General features: G+C 41.5%; 2 protein-coding genes and 1 long non-coding RNA gene across 23 annotated transcripts in view; 1 reads left to right on the top strand and 2 right to left on the bottom strand.

The window, feature by feature from the left end:
- Positions 1-6,001: 6,001 nt before the first annotated feature.
- Positions 6,002-8,220, top strand: LOC6733722. The gene is made up of 2 exons (XM_002080733.4): positions 6,002-6,630; positions 7,094-8,220. The coding sequence occupies exons 1-2, from the start codon at positions 6,453-6,455 to the stop codon at positions 8,032-8,034; spliced, it is 1,119 nt and encodes a 372-aa protein (XP_002080769.1). The 5' UTR covers positions 6,002-6,452; the 3' UTR covers positions 8,035-8,220.
- Positions 8,173-10,401, bottom strand: LOC120284457. The gene is made up of 2 exons (XR_005543726.2): positions 10,042-10,401; positions 8,173-9,958 (listed from the first exon to the last, which is right to left on the bottom strand). It is a non-coding gene; the product is annotated as an uncharacterized LOC120284457 (long non-coding RNA).
- A 1,296-nt stretch (positions 10,402-11,697) lies between these two features.
- LOC6739367 (myosin-9) overlaps positions 11,698-16,038 on the bottom strand; it is a 37,828-nt gene continuing 33,487 nt past the window's right edge. For all 21 annotated transcript variants that reach the window (XM_039292589.2, XM_039292591.2, XM_039292585.2 and 18 more), the window contains one exon: positions 11,698-16,007. In XM_039292589.2, coding sequence (XP_039148523.1) covers positions 15,972-16,007 — 36 coding nt within the window. In that variant the 3' untranslated portion in view covers positions 11,698-15,971. The remainder of the gene's footprint in view (positions 16,008-16,038) is intronic.

The raw sequence follows: 16,038 nt of genomic DNA, 5'->3' as shown, positions 1-16,038 counted from the left end.
TGATTCGGCAAAAGAAATGTGTCATCCAGTTCCTGCTGCCGTCTCCCTCTTTTCATTTTGTTCTCCTTTAAACTCCTGCTCTTTACGTAATCCGCGGTTTGATTATACATTTTTTTTCATTTTTTTGTGTGAATTTAATTGTCTGCTTTCTTTAGTTGTTCTTGATTTATGGCTCTGCAGGCAAAGTTCACTGGGAAAACCACCACCAATTGGACCGCCGCGACTATTTTCGACGTTAGCAACAGCGTAGGACGCGCTCTCTCTCTCCACCAGTAGTGCTCTCCTTGAGGTTTTCCCATGCAGGGTTTTTTTTATAATGCTTTATACTCTGCGTTTTGTACTTTGTATTTTATACCTCCAACTGCAAGCGCTGAACCAACCGCACTGTTCGCCGTTCGACGACGAATGAAACGCAGAACGGAAAAACGCGAGCCAAAATCGCTTCCAAACGCGCTAGTGGAGAGTTGGCGTCGACGTCGACGTTGTGGAGAGTTGCGCGCAAGTACAGTGCAGCGCTATTTACGCCGCGCGAGTGCGAGCGGGAGGCAGCACAAAGCTTTCGGTGCTGTATATAAACGTTTTATATGTGCGCCAGTCCGTGTGCGCGAGTGTGTGTGCAGCTTTGTCGCTGACACACATTTGTTGTTGCTGGTTTTCCATTGAATTGTAGCTTTGTGGCCGTGTGGCGCACTTTTGATGAAATTTTCCGCGTCTCGTTGTTTTTCCATTGAAAGCAACGTAACCATGTAAATTACGAAAGATAAACCTGCAATCTAATTAGAAATCTGCATGCTGGCCAAAGAAAGTGGGTTAGTTTGATTAGTTGTAAGGCACACACTTATTCTTGACAAAACATGTGTGTAAAAGTGTGTCATCATTTGTTATGTACTGGGTACATATGTATGTTTGTACACAACTATGTAAGTATGTATGTATGTATACACCAGTTTTTCCACTGCACACACACACATATATAGTTCCTTGTGTGCTACTTGCCAACTAGAAACGGAAAACTGAAAACTGGGTTATTGGCGCGCGAATCTCTTGCGAATCTTGCCTCGCCGCTCCCTTGCTAAATCATTTTGCTTCTTCTCTCTTGCCCTCCTCCGCTGCACCGCTGTTTTTGTTTCTACTTTCAATTCTACAATTTCGGTTGCCTGGCAACGGGTGCTAGGGGGGCGGGCTTGGAAGTGGGCGGATGTTGATGCAATTTTTGGGATCTTCGCGATGACGACATCAAAATTAAATAAAACGGAAAACAAAAAACACAAACCAGTTCGAAAGCGAAACAAATTTTGGGCGATGACGCCACAATTGCCGCTGCCTTTTGCGTTTTATGTTTTTATGCTCAAAAATTAAGAGCCGCACGGGAAGAAAACGAGAAACGCAAAGCAAACGCAAAAGAAAGCTGCCAGAGAGCTATTGCCATCCCGCTCGCTCTGCAGACGTGCGTTGCATGTGATTTCTTTTAATTTTCGTCTCTGTTTACGTTTACTTAACCGCAAAACAGAAACCGAAAAAATACGAGAAAATCTCCTGTCTTTTTTTGGGTTAAAAGTTAATGCGCTCCAGGCACGAATCTCTGGGTTCTTTCCCTCAATTCTTCGCAGAGTGTCTTTCAATTACGCGGGACACGCACAAATGCCAAAAAAGTTATGTATCTTTACTTTAGAATACAAATTTAGCTTAAAAATCGGTGTTTTCCAAATACAAGAAGGCTCAAAAATCTTTTACTTTTATAATTATGTAAATGTTTACATATCGCGTAATCTTATTGTTTGTAAAAATGTAATGTAAGGACAGTATGAAAAGAGTATGAAATTATGATTGTTTTACAAATATCTAGATTTGTACTTCAAAAAAGGTTTTTTGAAAGGCTACGTATTCTTCCTATAAACCACCAATTTTATATTGTATGTAAAATGCTTAGCATAGTTTGAAACTTTCATTGAATGAGTCGATTAATTATTGACATACTTATGGTTGATTTGCTTTTAAGTCCTCAGTGCACAAAACAAGACGCTTTGAAGAATACGACGGTCTTTGGAGCACTTTCAGTGGACTTGCTGGGTAGCCGACTCGAAACAGGTTTCTCTAGCCCCACAGCAAGACCACATTTTTAATTGGAGGCGAGCTACAGCCTTGTGGACCGAGCTTTTGAACTTTAAATTCTAATCCATCAGCTGGGGTCTGGGAACGAAAAGCCGTACACCTTGAGCAACCCACACGTATTAATGGCTAATTAGAGAGTCCGTACCGTCGCCGCGAACAACTAGAAAAATCGATGTCGAATAATGCAGCTTCTTAGCCGTATTCGCTGAGTTCTGTAATTTTATGCAATTATCGTGCCTGCCGTTTGCCAATAGCTATTAATACTTAATGGTAGCTGCCCCGACACAGCGGCATCTGGTCATCTGGTCCAAAGTTGGACTTTAAACAAATGCGGTTTGGTCGGGGTATGAGGCGATGTCGATGGACGTAATGCCAGCGCTGTTATCAGTTTGACTACACCATGGGGTCGAAATTCCATAGCTGAAGTTCCTATTTCTAAACTGTTGTGGGTCTGCTAAACAAACAAGTACAAGATCTATGCATTCCAGAGTAATCAGGTACGAGTAATAGTGCTGAACTGTTTTTGAAATGATTGGAAACGAATTTACCACTCGAAACACGGAACCACATATTTTATAAGGTATTGCAAGTCCGACTATCTGAACGGTAGCCATAGGAAGCACTAGTCATCGATTTTGGCATCGAATAGTCAATACTACAAGTGACCTTTTTGTGGGTCAGATGGTTCGCTATAGAGACTCCCGCCTATCGTTCGATACTTACTTGGTCCAGATTGTACAGGAACTGGTTTATCAGCCAACTGATAAGCGAAATCGCGCGCCACACACCCATACACTCGCCTCCGCGTGAGCAACGCGTCTAATGCCAGCGGATCAAGATTGGCGAATGCCCCATCGGACTCCAACTCGCATTCTGTTCGGCCAAAAACCCATCGTTTCTATATGCGTAACACGGGCCCCACAAAAGCCCCTGCACATGGCCATAAAAGTGTACATAAAGTTAAGTTCTCTATAAGCTTTTTCATGTACTTTGCGGGAGGTGTGTGTGCGTGTGTGTGTGTGTGTGTGTTTGGGGGCTTTGGGGGTGTGCCAGTGTGTAGGTCACCGAGGCACGACGTCGACTTCGATTTCGCTGCTCGCGGGGCCACCAAGATGTCTGCGACAGAGTCTCAGACCTCGAAAAACCCCATTTGGCGCACAAAGCTCGACGAGGAGCGCTCTTGAATGGCGGAGATGTGAAGACGGGGGACTGGGAATTGCGCACAAAAGGCGGAAAATCTTGGCCAGCTGCTGCGCAGTTGATAGGGAAAGCGAAGACTTGGTCGCTTCCAGGCGATAGAAGTTCTGGCGTTTCCGCCTTCGAAATGATTAGGCCAGTGGTGGTTTCCTGCGTTGAATGAGCTGCAGCCAGACCGAATCATCCGCGATAATGCACAGCTCGCTGGTTTGGTTACTGCTCGGAAACAATTGTCGTTGCAACATCTTTTGATTTTCGGGAAAATCAAGTCACCCCTGGGCTTTTTTCCCGCCTCAAAACCTCAAGACCTCAAACCCTCCCTGGAAAGTCGGACGGTACTGCGCATGTTTCCACATTCTTTTACATTTTCCTTTTGTGAAGCGATTCGGCCTGCATAAGTGGCACATATAGGAACTGAAAATGCCTCTTTGTTTCTTGTTCCTACCTGACGGCCAAGGAATTTTTCATTAGAATGATAACTTGGCAAGAAATTGCGCCTTATCAAGGGGCTTCCGCTTCCTTTGTTTACATTTTTATTTTCCCCGAATACGATTGCATTGCCAGGGGAGGTTATTCTGAACTGGAACCAGTTTGGTGGCTTTTCCCTATATGCACGTACATTCATAGGTTCCTGTAAAAGATACATATGTAGATCTTATGGATACGGTTTGATCGAGCGAGTTTACAATGAATGCAATCAGTTCTTTTCACTTATCCTCGTAAATCACCTAAAGAATTTCAAAATGTTCGGAACGGATTTTGTAATTTATAGAATCTATGTATGTACATATACTCGTAAATATATGGAAAATTTAAATGTAAGACGAATGAACACAGCACCTTAAACGGGATATTAACATATTGCATGTTTTTCTGAAACTGAAAACTATAATCTTGTAAAAAAAAGCAACACGATGTGATAAAAGTAGGATATACTAAATAATTTCAGTACCTTATGAAATATAAATTGTTTATAAGATACATATAAGAATGTAATACAGAAATGCATACTTGCCATGGTCAATTAACTATTAATTTGATACTCCAAAACAAGTACCTATTAATGACCCATTTAGAGATATCTTGTTGACAGTGCTGAGTTTCCTGGCCGCAATCTTGGTCGGGGGCAAACAATCTGGGCCTAATTGGTAACCAAAGGAGCTGGCTGCCTCTGAAATAAATATAATTAGAAGGTCTCAGCGTTTGAGTCACGGATTTCGGGTATGAGTTTTCCGTATCAGCGGGCTTGTTTCGGATCGCGGTGGTGGGGGAAGTCCTGTCAGGTCAGGTAGAGGTTGCGAAAATGTAAACCGAAATGAATTCGGGGGATGAGAAGGTCGTTTGCCCGAGCACTGGGCACTCTTCCCTTCGACCCGGTCCGGGAATCCGTGACACGGAATTTCCATTGGCTCCCCACATTTTCCCCTCCCAGATCTGTGTGCGTCGTTAATGAAGGCATTTGAACCGAACAAGTTGCCGTTGCCCTTCTTTGAAAGAGGAAACCCGAAAAGACTGAAGAAACTGCGACTCCGGAAAGTAGTCGTCCCAAAATGAGGGAAAAAGAAAAGGCAGCCGACACACAGCGACTAAGCAGCTAAGTAAACAAAAAGAGGGGCCCAAAGAAAGCAGAGAGGGACAGAGAAAGATAGAGAAGAAGAGAGAGAGAGAGAGAGGGACGCAGAGAGCGAAGAAAGGAAAACATTTACAAAAGAAAGTTCAATGAACCGGTGTGCCAGCGCGTTCATCGCTGGCCACTTCACTTATGAGCCATGGATGTTGATGACGTCTTGAGGTTGAATTTCAAACCAATATGTGCTCCAAAGAAACCCAGAAACGCAGGAGTGTGAACGTCGGTGACCGCTGAAATTTTCCCCACCACCCACTTTTCACAATCGGAAACGTACTCCGCGAACGGAGATCGGCTTTCTGAGATTCTTCTAAGGAAATTTCAACCAAAAAACAAAGCAATCAATTAAGTCCGATGTGTTATATTACATCAAATAGCTTTTCTAAAATTCTATCAAAAAATCCCGTCAATTTGGCGTTAGTAATAAACTTTCTGAGGAATAACCATTCGGACGCACTTCGGTATAGTATTCAAATATATACATATGTATGTATGTATGTACATATAAGCATGTATATGTAAACACATATACACAATACCAAATTATTTAAAACAACAAATGTTCAACGAGTTCTAGCTGTTCTACCGGATGGAAACGACATTATTTTATAGGCAAGCAGAAATCAATAGGGACGCTATATTCGATTTCACAAAGTATTAGATACCCTACACGCGAGCAGTAAGATGATATTCTGAATAAATATCTTTATACTTACTCTATGCAATGTCAAAAACCATTACGTAAACAAGTTATGTTCTAGCTATATTTTTTAAAAATCTGTAGGTATTTCTGCTTTACAACTAACGAATAATAATAAATATATAATATTTATAACATATCTCGAAAGAAATTTTCTTTTAAAATTTGAAACTTGAATATTTTGTCAAACAATTTTTAAAAATGAAATTTTTTAAATTACTTAAATTTAAATATGGTGTACATACATATGTATGTAATACAATAAAAGGGTGCCGTTCGGTCAGCTTTATCCGTTTGGGTAGCACGAGGTTGGTGCGAAATTTTATCAATAAGCAGTCAAACAAACTTACGTGCAGCCACATGAAAACACACAAAAATAAATGAAAACAGTACAACGCTGCATTACACACACGCCAGCTCAGGTATGAATGTGTACATACGCGTACATACCATGGGCGTAGTCTTGATTACATTTGTAATAATTACAACTGATTGCACGTCCAAAGCAAATACGCTAACTAAACGATCAAGTGTTTAATAGCGACAAGTCAAAACCACATTTCTATGATGAACCCCTTCTGCATGACCGACTACGCCCTTGGTACATACGCTGTTCGTTGAGTTGGCGAAGCCGACTACGAATGAACGAAACAAAAACGATGAAAGACAGAACAGACGGCGATGAAATCGAAACGAAAACCGTATGTATGAGGGTATGTGTGCGGTGAGGGACGGGAGAGAACAACGCGCCTGTTGCAAAATTTCAGTGCTGCACTCTCATTCGTGACGAAAGGATGTACGCCCGGTTGTAGTCGAATGAATCCGTGTACATCATCGCCCCCACAGATGCCACGTGGCTCTGGATCCGTGGAAAACTCAAATCTGGAATCTCACGGCCTGCAACTGCTCGAGATGGCTGGAAAGGAGGACTACGAGGATCTGCGCGACCTTCTGCAGTCGTGGGACGTCGCCGATCTGCTGCCCCACCTGCAAGGTATGTACATGCAAACATACGTACATATTACTGTACATGCATGCGTAAATACGTATGTATGTCTGTACTTGTGTACCACATGTAAACAAAGCGAAGCATAGACGCCGATAAAGAGCGAGCAAAAAGAGGACGCGACTTTAACCCTGTGCTTGTCGCTGGCGGTTGGTTTTAAACTTTGGTTTCGTTGAGTTGAGATCTGCATACTTCGCTACATACTAAGGGTTAACACTTTTGTTTTGTTTAGTTAGGTCTCGTTAGTTATAGAACTACTGTATATGTTTTATTATGCACTTATAGTTTTTAAGTTAGCTGTTTAAAAGTTTTTTAGGATGGGACAACTCTTAATTAAAAAAAAAAAAACAATAATAATATTGTCTTTATTGCTAAGAATTAAATTTCTTGATAGAAAATTCTATTATTATTCTTCGGGTCAAACTTTAATTTTTGCCACACTGTGTTGCAGATGAAGCCATTAACGTGGACGAGCTGCAGATGATCAAACGTCATCATCTGTCCGAGTTGCTGCGAAACTTTCGCTTTGGAACCCGCATTCGCTTCGAGCATCACTTGGAGCGCTGGCGCCGCTGGCTGAACGTACCGCTCCAGGGTGCCCAGGGCCAGGGGTCGAGTCACTGCTCCGGCTGCCGCTGTCCGGAGATTCAGGGCCAGTCGCGTTGCCAGGAGCAGTCGCCGTTGCCCATGGAACAGCCGTCAGAGCAGGATGAATTGCACAAACCTGAAGATCTGGCAAAGACAATACCAGCAGAATCGCTGGTGGCCCTTAGTGATCCCAGGGAAATGCCAGTTCCGTTTCCATTGCCCTTGGTTCATCCGCCTGCGGAGATAACCAACGACATAATGATGGTCAAACAGGAGCTGATGCCAATGCAGCAAACTAGGACGTCTGAAGCTGTACTGGTGGCTGGGTCTTCAGGAGGAACCTCAGGCAGCAAGGAGGATGCCACTGCCGCTCCTGACCAAGAAGTTAGCATTTTGGGCATTCTGCGATCCTCGGGTATGAAGGCACAGAGCTTGCTGGAGCGTATTGGCCAGAACGATCCGCTGGACGCCGTGCAGCGCCTTTTGCTCATCCAACTGGTGTGCAGCTACTACGAGGAGAACCAGATGCACCTGACCCTGCAGAGGAGTCACTTGCTGGAACGCGAGATACTACAGCTTTTCCCGCAGGAACAACTCAGCTATTACCGCACGGAGCGGAGGGGCAAGATCTATGTGAGATTCACCAACATGAAGCGAAGCAAGAGGCTCAGTTCGTCGCGCCAGGAACTCAAACGACGCCGTTCCGAGCTCATAAGAGCGATTCCCACGGTTCAAGGACACGATCCTAGTGCTAGTGTGTCCTTCGCCGGCGACCAAATCTCCAGTCCCGATCGCTCCGATTGAGCTGGCTTGTTATGCAGTTGGCAGCTCAACCCAAAGCCTAAATGCAATGCTAATCTTAAGTCCAACTAGCTACTCGATGTGTAATTTCTTGACTTAATTGTATATGAACCGACCATTTATAGGGTATTTTGCGGGTCGACGCGATCCGCCGACTGACGAAACTAAATCGAAACTGAATTTTGGTTACATGGCCTGTTTTTCTTGTCTTGAAGGAGGGTTCTGTTCCGTTCAGCTGTAGCTGAAAAAAACTGATTACATCAGCGGCGAAAATAGCTGAGCGACGGCGTGTTAACAATCGGCAAACACGGCAAGCGCGGCCAGCGATTTGCTGACTAACTGCTAAGTACAGCCAAAGTGTGTTTTGCACTGCGCAGAAATATGGCTGGGCTTTGGACAATATAGGTTTCGATGATGTATCTGATGTACTGATGATGAAATGCTGGTTATTAATCAAGTCAAAATATTTTGTGACTAGAAAGTTATCGATTAATGCTACGGACTATAAAACCAATAGTGTACCAATGGAGAAAATGTCTTAAATGTTTCTTACTCTAGAAATTAGAATCCTGATAGCCTGCTGGCCAAGATATTGCACACGTTTGTTAGAGATACGTTTCAGTTTTAGCTGATTTTTCTTTTTGGTTTCTGTATGCTGAAGATACGCGAATGGCAAAGGGGCGTTTCGCTCGAAACTAATTAATTAAGTTGCTCGCTTAGTGCTGCGCTTTCAGTGTTTTTGTTTTTAGTCAGACTTTCTGGTCTTTTCGACTCTCCAGTTTCGTCGCACATGTTCGCTGCTAATTGCCTTTATCAGTGTCGCGCCGGAGAGCAAACAAAACTATCTGCAGGTCCCAACAGATAGCGTGTAATTGCCTTTTGGGGCTCCGTTTAACATTTTAGCCACCACCTACATGGGGGCGGCGATTTTTTGCATTCTCGCCTTTTACATTTTCAGCATTGTTCGATTCCGCAGCCAGCGCATTCCAATAGATCTCTCGGAAACCCCTTAATCTCCTACTTACTTTTTTCTGTGTTTCCAATTGTTCTGTGCATGTATCTGATGGATACGCCGCAGTAAATAGGTCGCCAGCCACATGGCTACAAAAGTGGCTGGCGACAGGGCGACAAACTATTTCAATTGTGGTCAGAGCGTATCTGAGAGCTTTGCTAGCGGCAAAAGCTCCTATGTACTTCGTATCTGTAAGATACTTTTTACATTTTTCCTGCTTTAATTACACAAATTCTGGTTTATTACACACGATCGGGGTTCTTGTACATATGTGCACACATCGCAGTGACTTTCGGTGAGTAATGCTGTACTTGTTTCGTTTATCTTATCTAGGTTTTTGTGCTTTTTCAGCCGCCTCTTCTGCTCGCTCGTACCACTCTTCTTTCTTCTTGTTTTTTCCGCCACTTTTTCTATGGCATCCAAATAGCTGGACAGGCAACTCACACAGATACACTTTTCGAGTGGGGAAAGTAGGTCAATTACACGTGTCGTGTGTGTATGTACATCTGTATTTTGTATTTGTGTTTTGTATCTGCGGCATTCGTTTGTACATAGGGGGTTTTATGCTTGGCCAGCATAATCAAACAAGCGCTTTGTTGTCGCTTCTTCGTGGCCCGATCAAAAGTCTACTACTTGCCGCCCAGTTCTCCATTCTCCATTCTCCATTCTCCATTCTGCATGCTTCGCTCATTGTTTTCTCTTTCTTGGCCCCCCATTTGGTTTCTTTTCTAGGCCAAAACGCTGCAATGGGCGTTCTTCTTGTTTATCTTTCAGTGGAGTTTTATGGACGGAACTCGGACCGAAGATAAACGCGCTAGATGAGAAATTGGGGCCACTTCTATGTGGTTCTCTGTTAAACAGAGATTGGGAAATAGTTTTCCAGTCTCTAAGATAGCTTAAAATTGTAGACCTAAGCTAAAGAAATGGAATAGCTTTTAGTTTTTTTCGACCAAAAGAGGGTACTGATTAGATATTGTGGTATATATGGGTGTACATACCAGTAACAGAACTAGTACTAGTTAATAAGTCGATAGTTTTATTCTTAGGTCCGTTACAGTAAAAATAGTTCTCTCAGTAAGCCAACCGTTGGAATGTGTGTGTTTTCCCGAGTGGAAAGGAAAGGACGTTGAAAGGACAAGGAAACCATTGGAATCTGCAGGGGTGGCTACACATTACACACACACACACACACACACTCCGAATGCCGCAATTCGGTGGGTGGTTGGGTTGGTTTGAGTTGGGTGGGTGATATAAAAAAGCGCTCAACTACTTTATGCCCGCAAATTGGGTCAATCGATAAAAGAGGCAGCGACGGTGGCGTCGACTGCGGCACATGCGCCAAAAAGGGGCGGGGGATGGGTGGGTGGGTGTGGCGCCCAAGGAGCTTTTCCACCGCTTTTCCTTTTTCCGAGAGCCTGTTGTTGGTAATCCAATTGTAGGTGGGCCAAAAGCGTGCTAAATATATGGGGCCATGTAATGTATACATTACACATAGGAGTCATGTGCCTTATGTACATGGTATATATGTATATATAGTACCCTTCCTGCGTTACATGGCTCCAGCAATATGGATTACATCACACGAGGTTCTGCAGCCCGTTCTGGCTGTGTGTATGTGTGTGTATGTGCGACTTTTAATATTTTATAGGGCAGCTGTCACTGCTCCACTTGCCACCCAACGCAAACCCCCGGAACCCCCGAAAGCCCACAGAAAACCACCCGTCACACCCACTAACTGCGGGCTGGGAAAGCGGAGTTTGGGGCATGTTGTCGTTGCACGCTGATAAAATAAGTAAAGGAGCCGTAATGAATGTTTCTCTTCCAGGGCTGATTAAATTTTTGCCAGCAATTCTAAATATCTTATCCCACAGGAATGTTAAACATTGCGGTGCAGGCAAAAGTTTCACTGGAACTCGAAACTTTAGGCTGAGCGGCCCAAAATTGATTTTCTCTAAGTGCTTGGGGCCATTTTGTTTCAAAAGTGACAGGGGAATGTTTTACTTCTTTGTAGTTTTCTTTGCACAATGCGATTTTGTCGTGTTTGCTTATGAATACTTATTACCATACAATCTAATTTTACCATTTTTTTTCAAGAAATAGATCGCAGGCTAAAACTGCAAGATAAGCTTTTGCTAAATAAAAATGCGAAAAGGTCTTAGTTGCTTAATATATTCCTTGCTTTGTGGTAAAATAAATAAAAAAAAACAGGGTACAAAAATACATATATTAAGACCAGAAAAATTATAAAATAATTAATTTACCCAGCATCTGGATTTGAACTTGCGGCTTCGGCGTAATAAAAAGTAGCATTTACCATCTGCGCCATCAATATTTTCTCACGAAATTAATCAAAATGTCAATTTTAGTTATTCAATCTTTTAGTTTTGTTAGCAGAGATCTAAACCATAAATATCATTTTACATACAATTTACATGACTAGCTTACAGTATCCGTGTAGAGCATTAAGATAAAGCTGATATGGCAACGCTAAATTGATAGATAGGGCAGCACTGTTCGAAATAGCGCGTCTTTCAAATAAATAAGACACTAGAACTTACGAAAGTTAAGCCAAATTATAGTTATAAAAAATTCTTCCCCATCTGCTATAAGAATACCTTCCGAAGCCATATGTTATTTAATAGGACACTGGCTGATATTATTTGAAATATATTTTATTGGTAGGCAGTTTTGAAGAACATTTTTAATGACATTTATATATAATGAACATGTTTCAAATAATCATTTTCATCTCGCTTTCATTTTGCTCGACTTTCTCCCATTTGTAATATTCTTCTATGTATGTATGTATATAATAAATTTATTTACTTTATTATTATAATATTTTCCCACCTCATCTCTCTAATCGTTTACTTTGTTTAGTTGCTGCGGTTGCGTTTTTGTTGTTGTTGTTATTTACCTTTTTGTTGCTCTTTTTTGTTGTGGTTGATTCTTAAATTTGGTTTTTGTTGTTTTTGTTTTGTTTTTGTCATATACCTTGTAAACTTATGTAGTTTCATATATGTATAATTTATATATATATGTGTGTATATATACTGGCTTACTATAAGTTACTTAAAAAACATTATATAATAAATATTTACTCGTACTTTATGTATGCCTCCCCTTGTTTCCGTTCTTATTTTTTTTTTTTTTGCCTACTCCTGCTTAAAGTCCAGTGCTCAGATCGGCAAATTAAAATTGTTCAATCACAAAGTATCAAAAGAAATGAGGGAAATCTCAGAATGGAAAATCGACAGCACAGTGTGATCGGTTGACTATCGGTGATCTTTGCAATCTATCGAGAGTTCACACTGTGTTAAACATGACTTAGTCACTTTACAAGACCAAATTGTCGTTCTGAGTACTGGGCTTTACTTCATATATTTGTATAATATATGTATGTGTATATATATATATATCCTTTTATATTATTTTATTTATCAATAATTATTACCAATATCGTAGATCACCAAACTTGTTTAAAAAAATGTTACACGAAATTGTTGTTCTTGTTTTGCTTAATGCTTTTGTTGCTCATCTGCGGATATTTCGGTATCGGTTTCAGTTTGGGGACTTTGTTTCTGGGGGTCTAGGTCTAGACTTCTGCTCTGCCTCTCTGCCTCTCCATCCAAGTTTTTGCTCTGACTACGATCTTCGGCTTTGATCTTGATGAGTGATGCTGTAGTATCTATATAATTTGCGCTCTCTTTCCATATCTGCTATGTATATGCTTTGTTTCCGTATATTCCTATATTCATCTATCGTATGCTTTGCTCTAGTCATAATCGTAAGTATTTATATATATATATATAGGTCTATGTACAGAGAAGTACACACTGGGGTTACACATAATTCATCGCTAGCATTTATCGATAGGTAACGCTCGACTCCCGATCGAGTGGGACTCCACCATATAAATTCATTAATCTGCCTTCGATTCTCGCCTGATATTCGGGTTTTTGTTTGCGAGCGAGTGTCTGCCTATATTGAGTTTACAATTTGCTAAATTACATTATACGAGAATTGGGTTTTGCTGTTCGTTATCATATATCATATATCTCTTGTTATTGTTATGTTCGCTAGATTTGTATAGAAAAAGTTGTCGAAGCTTTCCTTGCTATCCGATAGTTTCGTATTTGTATCTGTAAGTAGGGTACACGACGGCGGGGATAATATGATTAAAGTGTTACGGCAAATACTATAAGTAGATAGACCGTTAGTTCATGTTCTTAATCTCAGTTTGTTCGTCACTGCTGCTGCTGCTGTAATTGAGACTATCTAGGCTAACAATACGATACGTGGTAAGTTAAGTTAAGTAGTTAAAGGCAAACGTTTCATCCTCTATAACTGCAAATCGAGATCAAGATCGAAGGTGAAAGTGACCGGTGATCGGTGACCTACTAATCGAGTGACCAAGAAATCCACTCGTAGCGCTAGGAAATCGCTCCCAAAATGTCCGTTCGACTATGTGATATCTGGGGTTAGGCCACAGTTAACATGAGATTAGCGCTATCTCGACTCGGATATGTTGGCTTCCATCTAGCGTCAATGGATCGTAATTGAGTGGTATAAATTGGGGGCATCCAAAGGGTGTATCAGTGTTAACGTGTTTTTGTGGGTGATTGTATTGTCAACGTGGTGTGTAATTTGTATGCAGCTTGGGTAGCCAAAGTGATGTGTCCTACGGTGAAGTTTGTTCGGTTTGATTTGTCGATAGTAATTGTTCTCGTGTTCTCAATGGTCTGGATATAGATTGATGATTACATTATATCGTTTAGTATATGGTAAACTTTCATATATTATACAGCTTCTGTTATGCTTACATAACTAGACACTTATGTACACTTCTGTCGAGCATGAAGGTGTTGCTAACTTTTACTTTTTTACTTGACTCGCGAACTCGTATGGCTTTCTGCCCTCCAGCTGCACCGTAAACCCGAGATTCCTGGTATAGGAACTTTGTGGGGAACTCATTTGGCGAGAGAGGGGGGCGAAAAGCAGGACCCTAACTTATGTACACAAATCGAACGACTGCGAAACCGAAAAGAAAGCAGAGAGTGCAGCTCTATCGTAGTTTACTTGGTCGTTAATCGATTACCTAAAGGGTGGAGGGTGCTCTATCAATTCAACAATCGATCGTTCTAGAATGGGTGGAAGGATTCAAGGACAATTAAAGCGCTAGGGTCAGCTATCCTTCGTTCTTGGGGCTATGATATAGGCTTGCATGATATGATTGTGTTGTGTCTCTTGCTTCGTCTCTCGCTGAATGTCTTCGTGGTTGGTTTCATTAGTAACCGAAAGTCAAATGATATTCTAATGTTAGGCCCTAGGATTAAACGGATCTTTAATTTCCCATCTATCGATATTCTTGCTTACACTGGCAGTGATAACTCCATACTCTCTTCTACCCTCGTACAACATACTTCTTCCATTCAATTTTTACTTTCTTTAATTTAAATTAAATTATAGGAAACGAAAATGCACTCAACCAAAGAAAAAAACACTAGTTCATGCTAGTCAATATGTGGTACTCTATAGTTTGTACACATCTGCAACTATTCCTCTATTCGCTAAGTATGCATTACAGGGGCATAGGTCATTCATTCAACAATAACACTTTCGCACCTTATCTAGACCAAAAGCAACGTTTCGAGTGACCTGGACTAGAGTGGAACTACCGATCTACTAGGAGTACTATAGTACTCGTACTATGCGCATTCACAGCTGACTTGGGTAAAGCTTGCGTAGTGGACTCGATCTATTTAGTCGGGGGCTAAGGAACGTGGGGTATCGTGTAGATTTAACTAATTAAAATAGAGATTGCACTTGTTGTAGTTGACGTTCGAGTTTATTTTATCGATAATATCCATATTAGCTGAATGGTAGGTAGTGATCTTCCTTTGGGCTCTGTAGTGATAGTTCTTTGGTACACGGCTAAAGGCTAGGCAATATAATTTTATAATCGCAATAATTTTACATATGGTACTCGTATCTATATCATACTTGTATTATCTGTGGTCTATCAATTATTGCTCTACGTATTGTATCCGTATCTGTATCTATACTTTTCCGATGCGAATGTCTTATGTACAGTGTGACTGATGGGCGAATGATGGGCGTAGGATGCTCATGTTTGACTAACTATAACAGAGGCTAGCATACATATATGTATATATATCGTCGATAATTGTAAGTGCATGCTGCACTTTGGGTCCAAAGCAGCACTCAATTAATGCAATTACTGCTCTGCCTTTCTTCTCGTTTCAATTTCAATGCCATCTCACATCCGCGCAGTGGGATAACTAATGGGTGGGTCTTACAGAAATGTTATAGGATGATGGGGATGGCGATGGGGATGCAGTGCCCGAGGACGTAGTCTACGTGCTGCAGCTCCGACCGACAGAGAGAAAGTGAAGGACAGAAGGACTCTCGAGTTGGGGTAATTGGGCTAAGAAGGACTTGGTGTTTTGGCTAACGATAAACTTTAAGTTGAGTTCGATTTTGAGTTCGAAAAGGATTGAGTTAGTGAGTTAGAGAGAAAGTTAAGAGAGTTTACAAAGTACGCTATACGAGCTGACTTTTAAATGCATCCACAATTTGAGTATAGCGGCAACCTAATTACACAATACACATAAATATCAAATAATATGCATTTCGCATTGCATTTACATGGTGTCATTTACAAATGTGTGTGTCCCTGTGTGTATCAGTGTGTGTAAAGAGTGTATGTGTGTGAGAGTCGTAGAAATACTGCATAGTTGGTATTGGTATCGGCATCGGTAGTATACAAAATAGTAGACAGTGCTTTTGGTAACTTCTTGCTGTTTTTGGTTTTCAATTATCGCTTTGGGTAAGTAGTACGTGTAAAATCCTTTTGCCTCATCTGCATCACTAGATGTGTGTATCTGTGGCCTTGCGAGGGCACTGTTTAGAAAAAGCTCTTCAAGAAGCCAGCTGGTCCAGCCTGAAATGGGATGTGGATCGGGGATTAGCCA

The sequence above is a fragment of the Drosophila simulans genome, chromosome 2R, assembly GCF_016746395.2.
Source record: "Drosophila simulans strain w501 chromosome 2R, Prin_Dsim_3.1, whole genome shotgun sequence".
NCBI classification, from domain to species: Eukaryota; Metazoa; Arthropoda; class Insecta; order Diptera; family Drosophilidae; genus Drosophila; species Drosophila simulans.
This window is presented reverse-complemented; position numbering and strand designations above follow the sequence as displayed.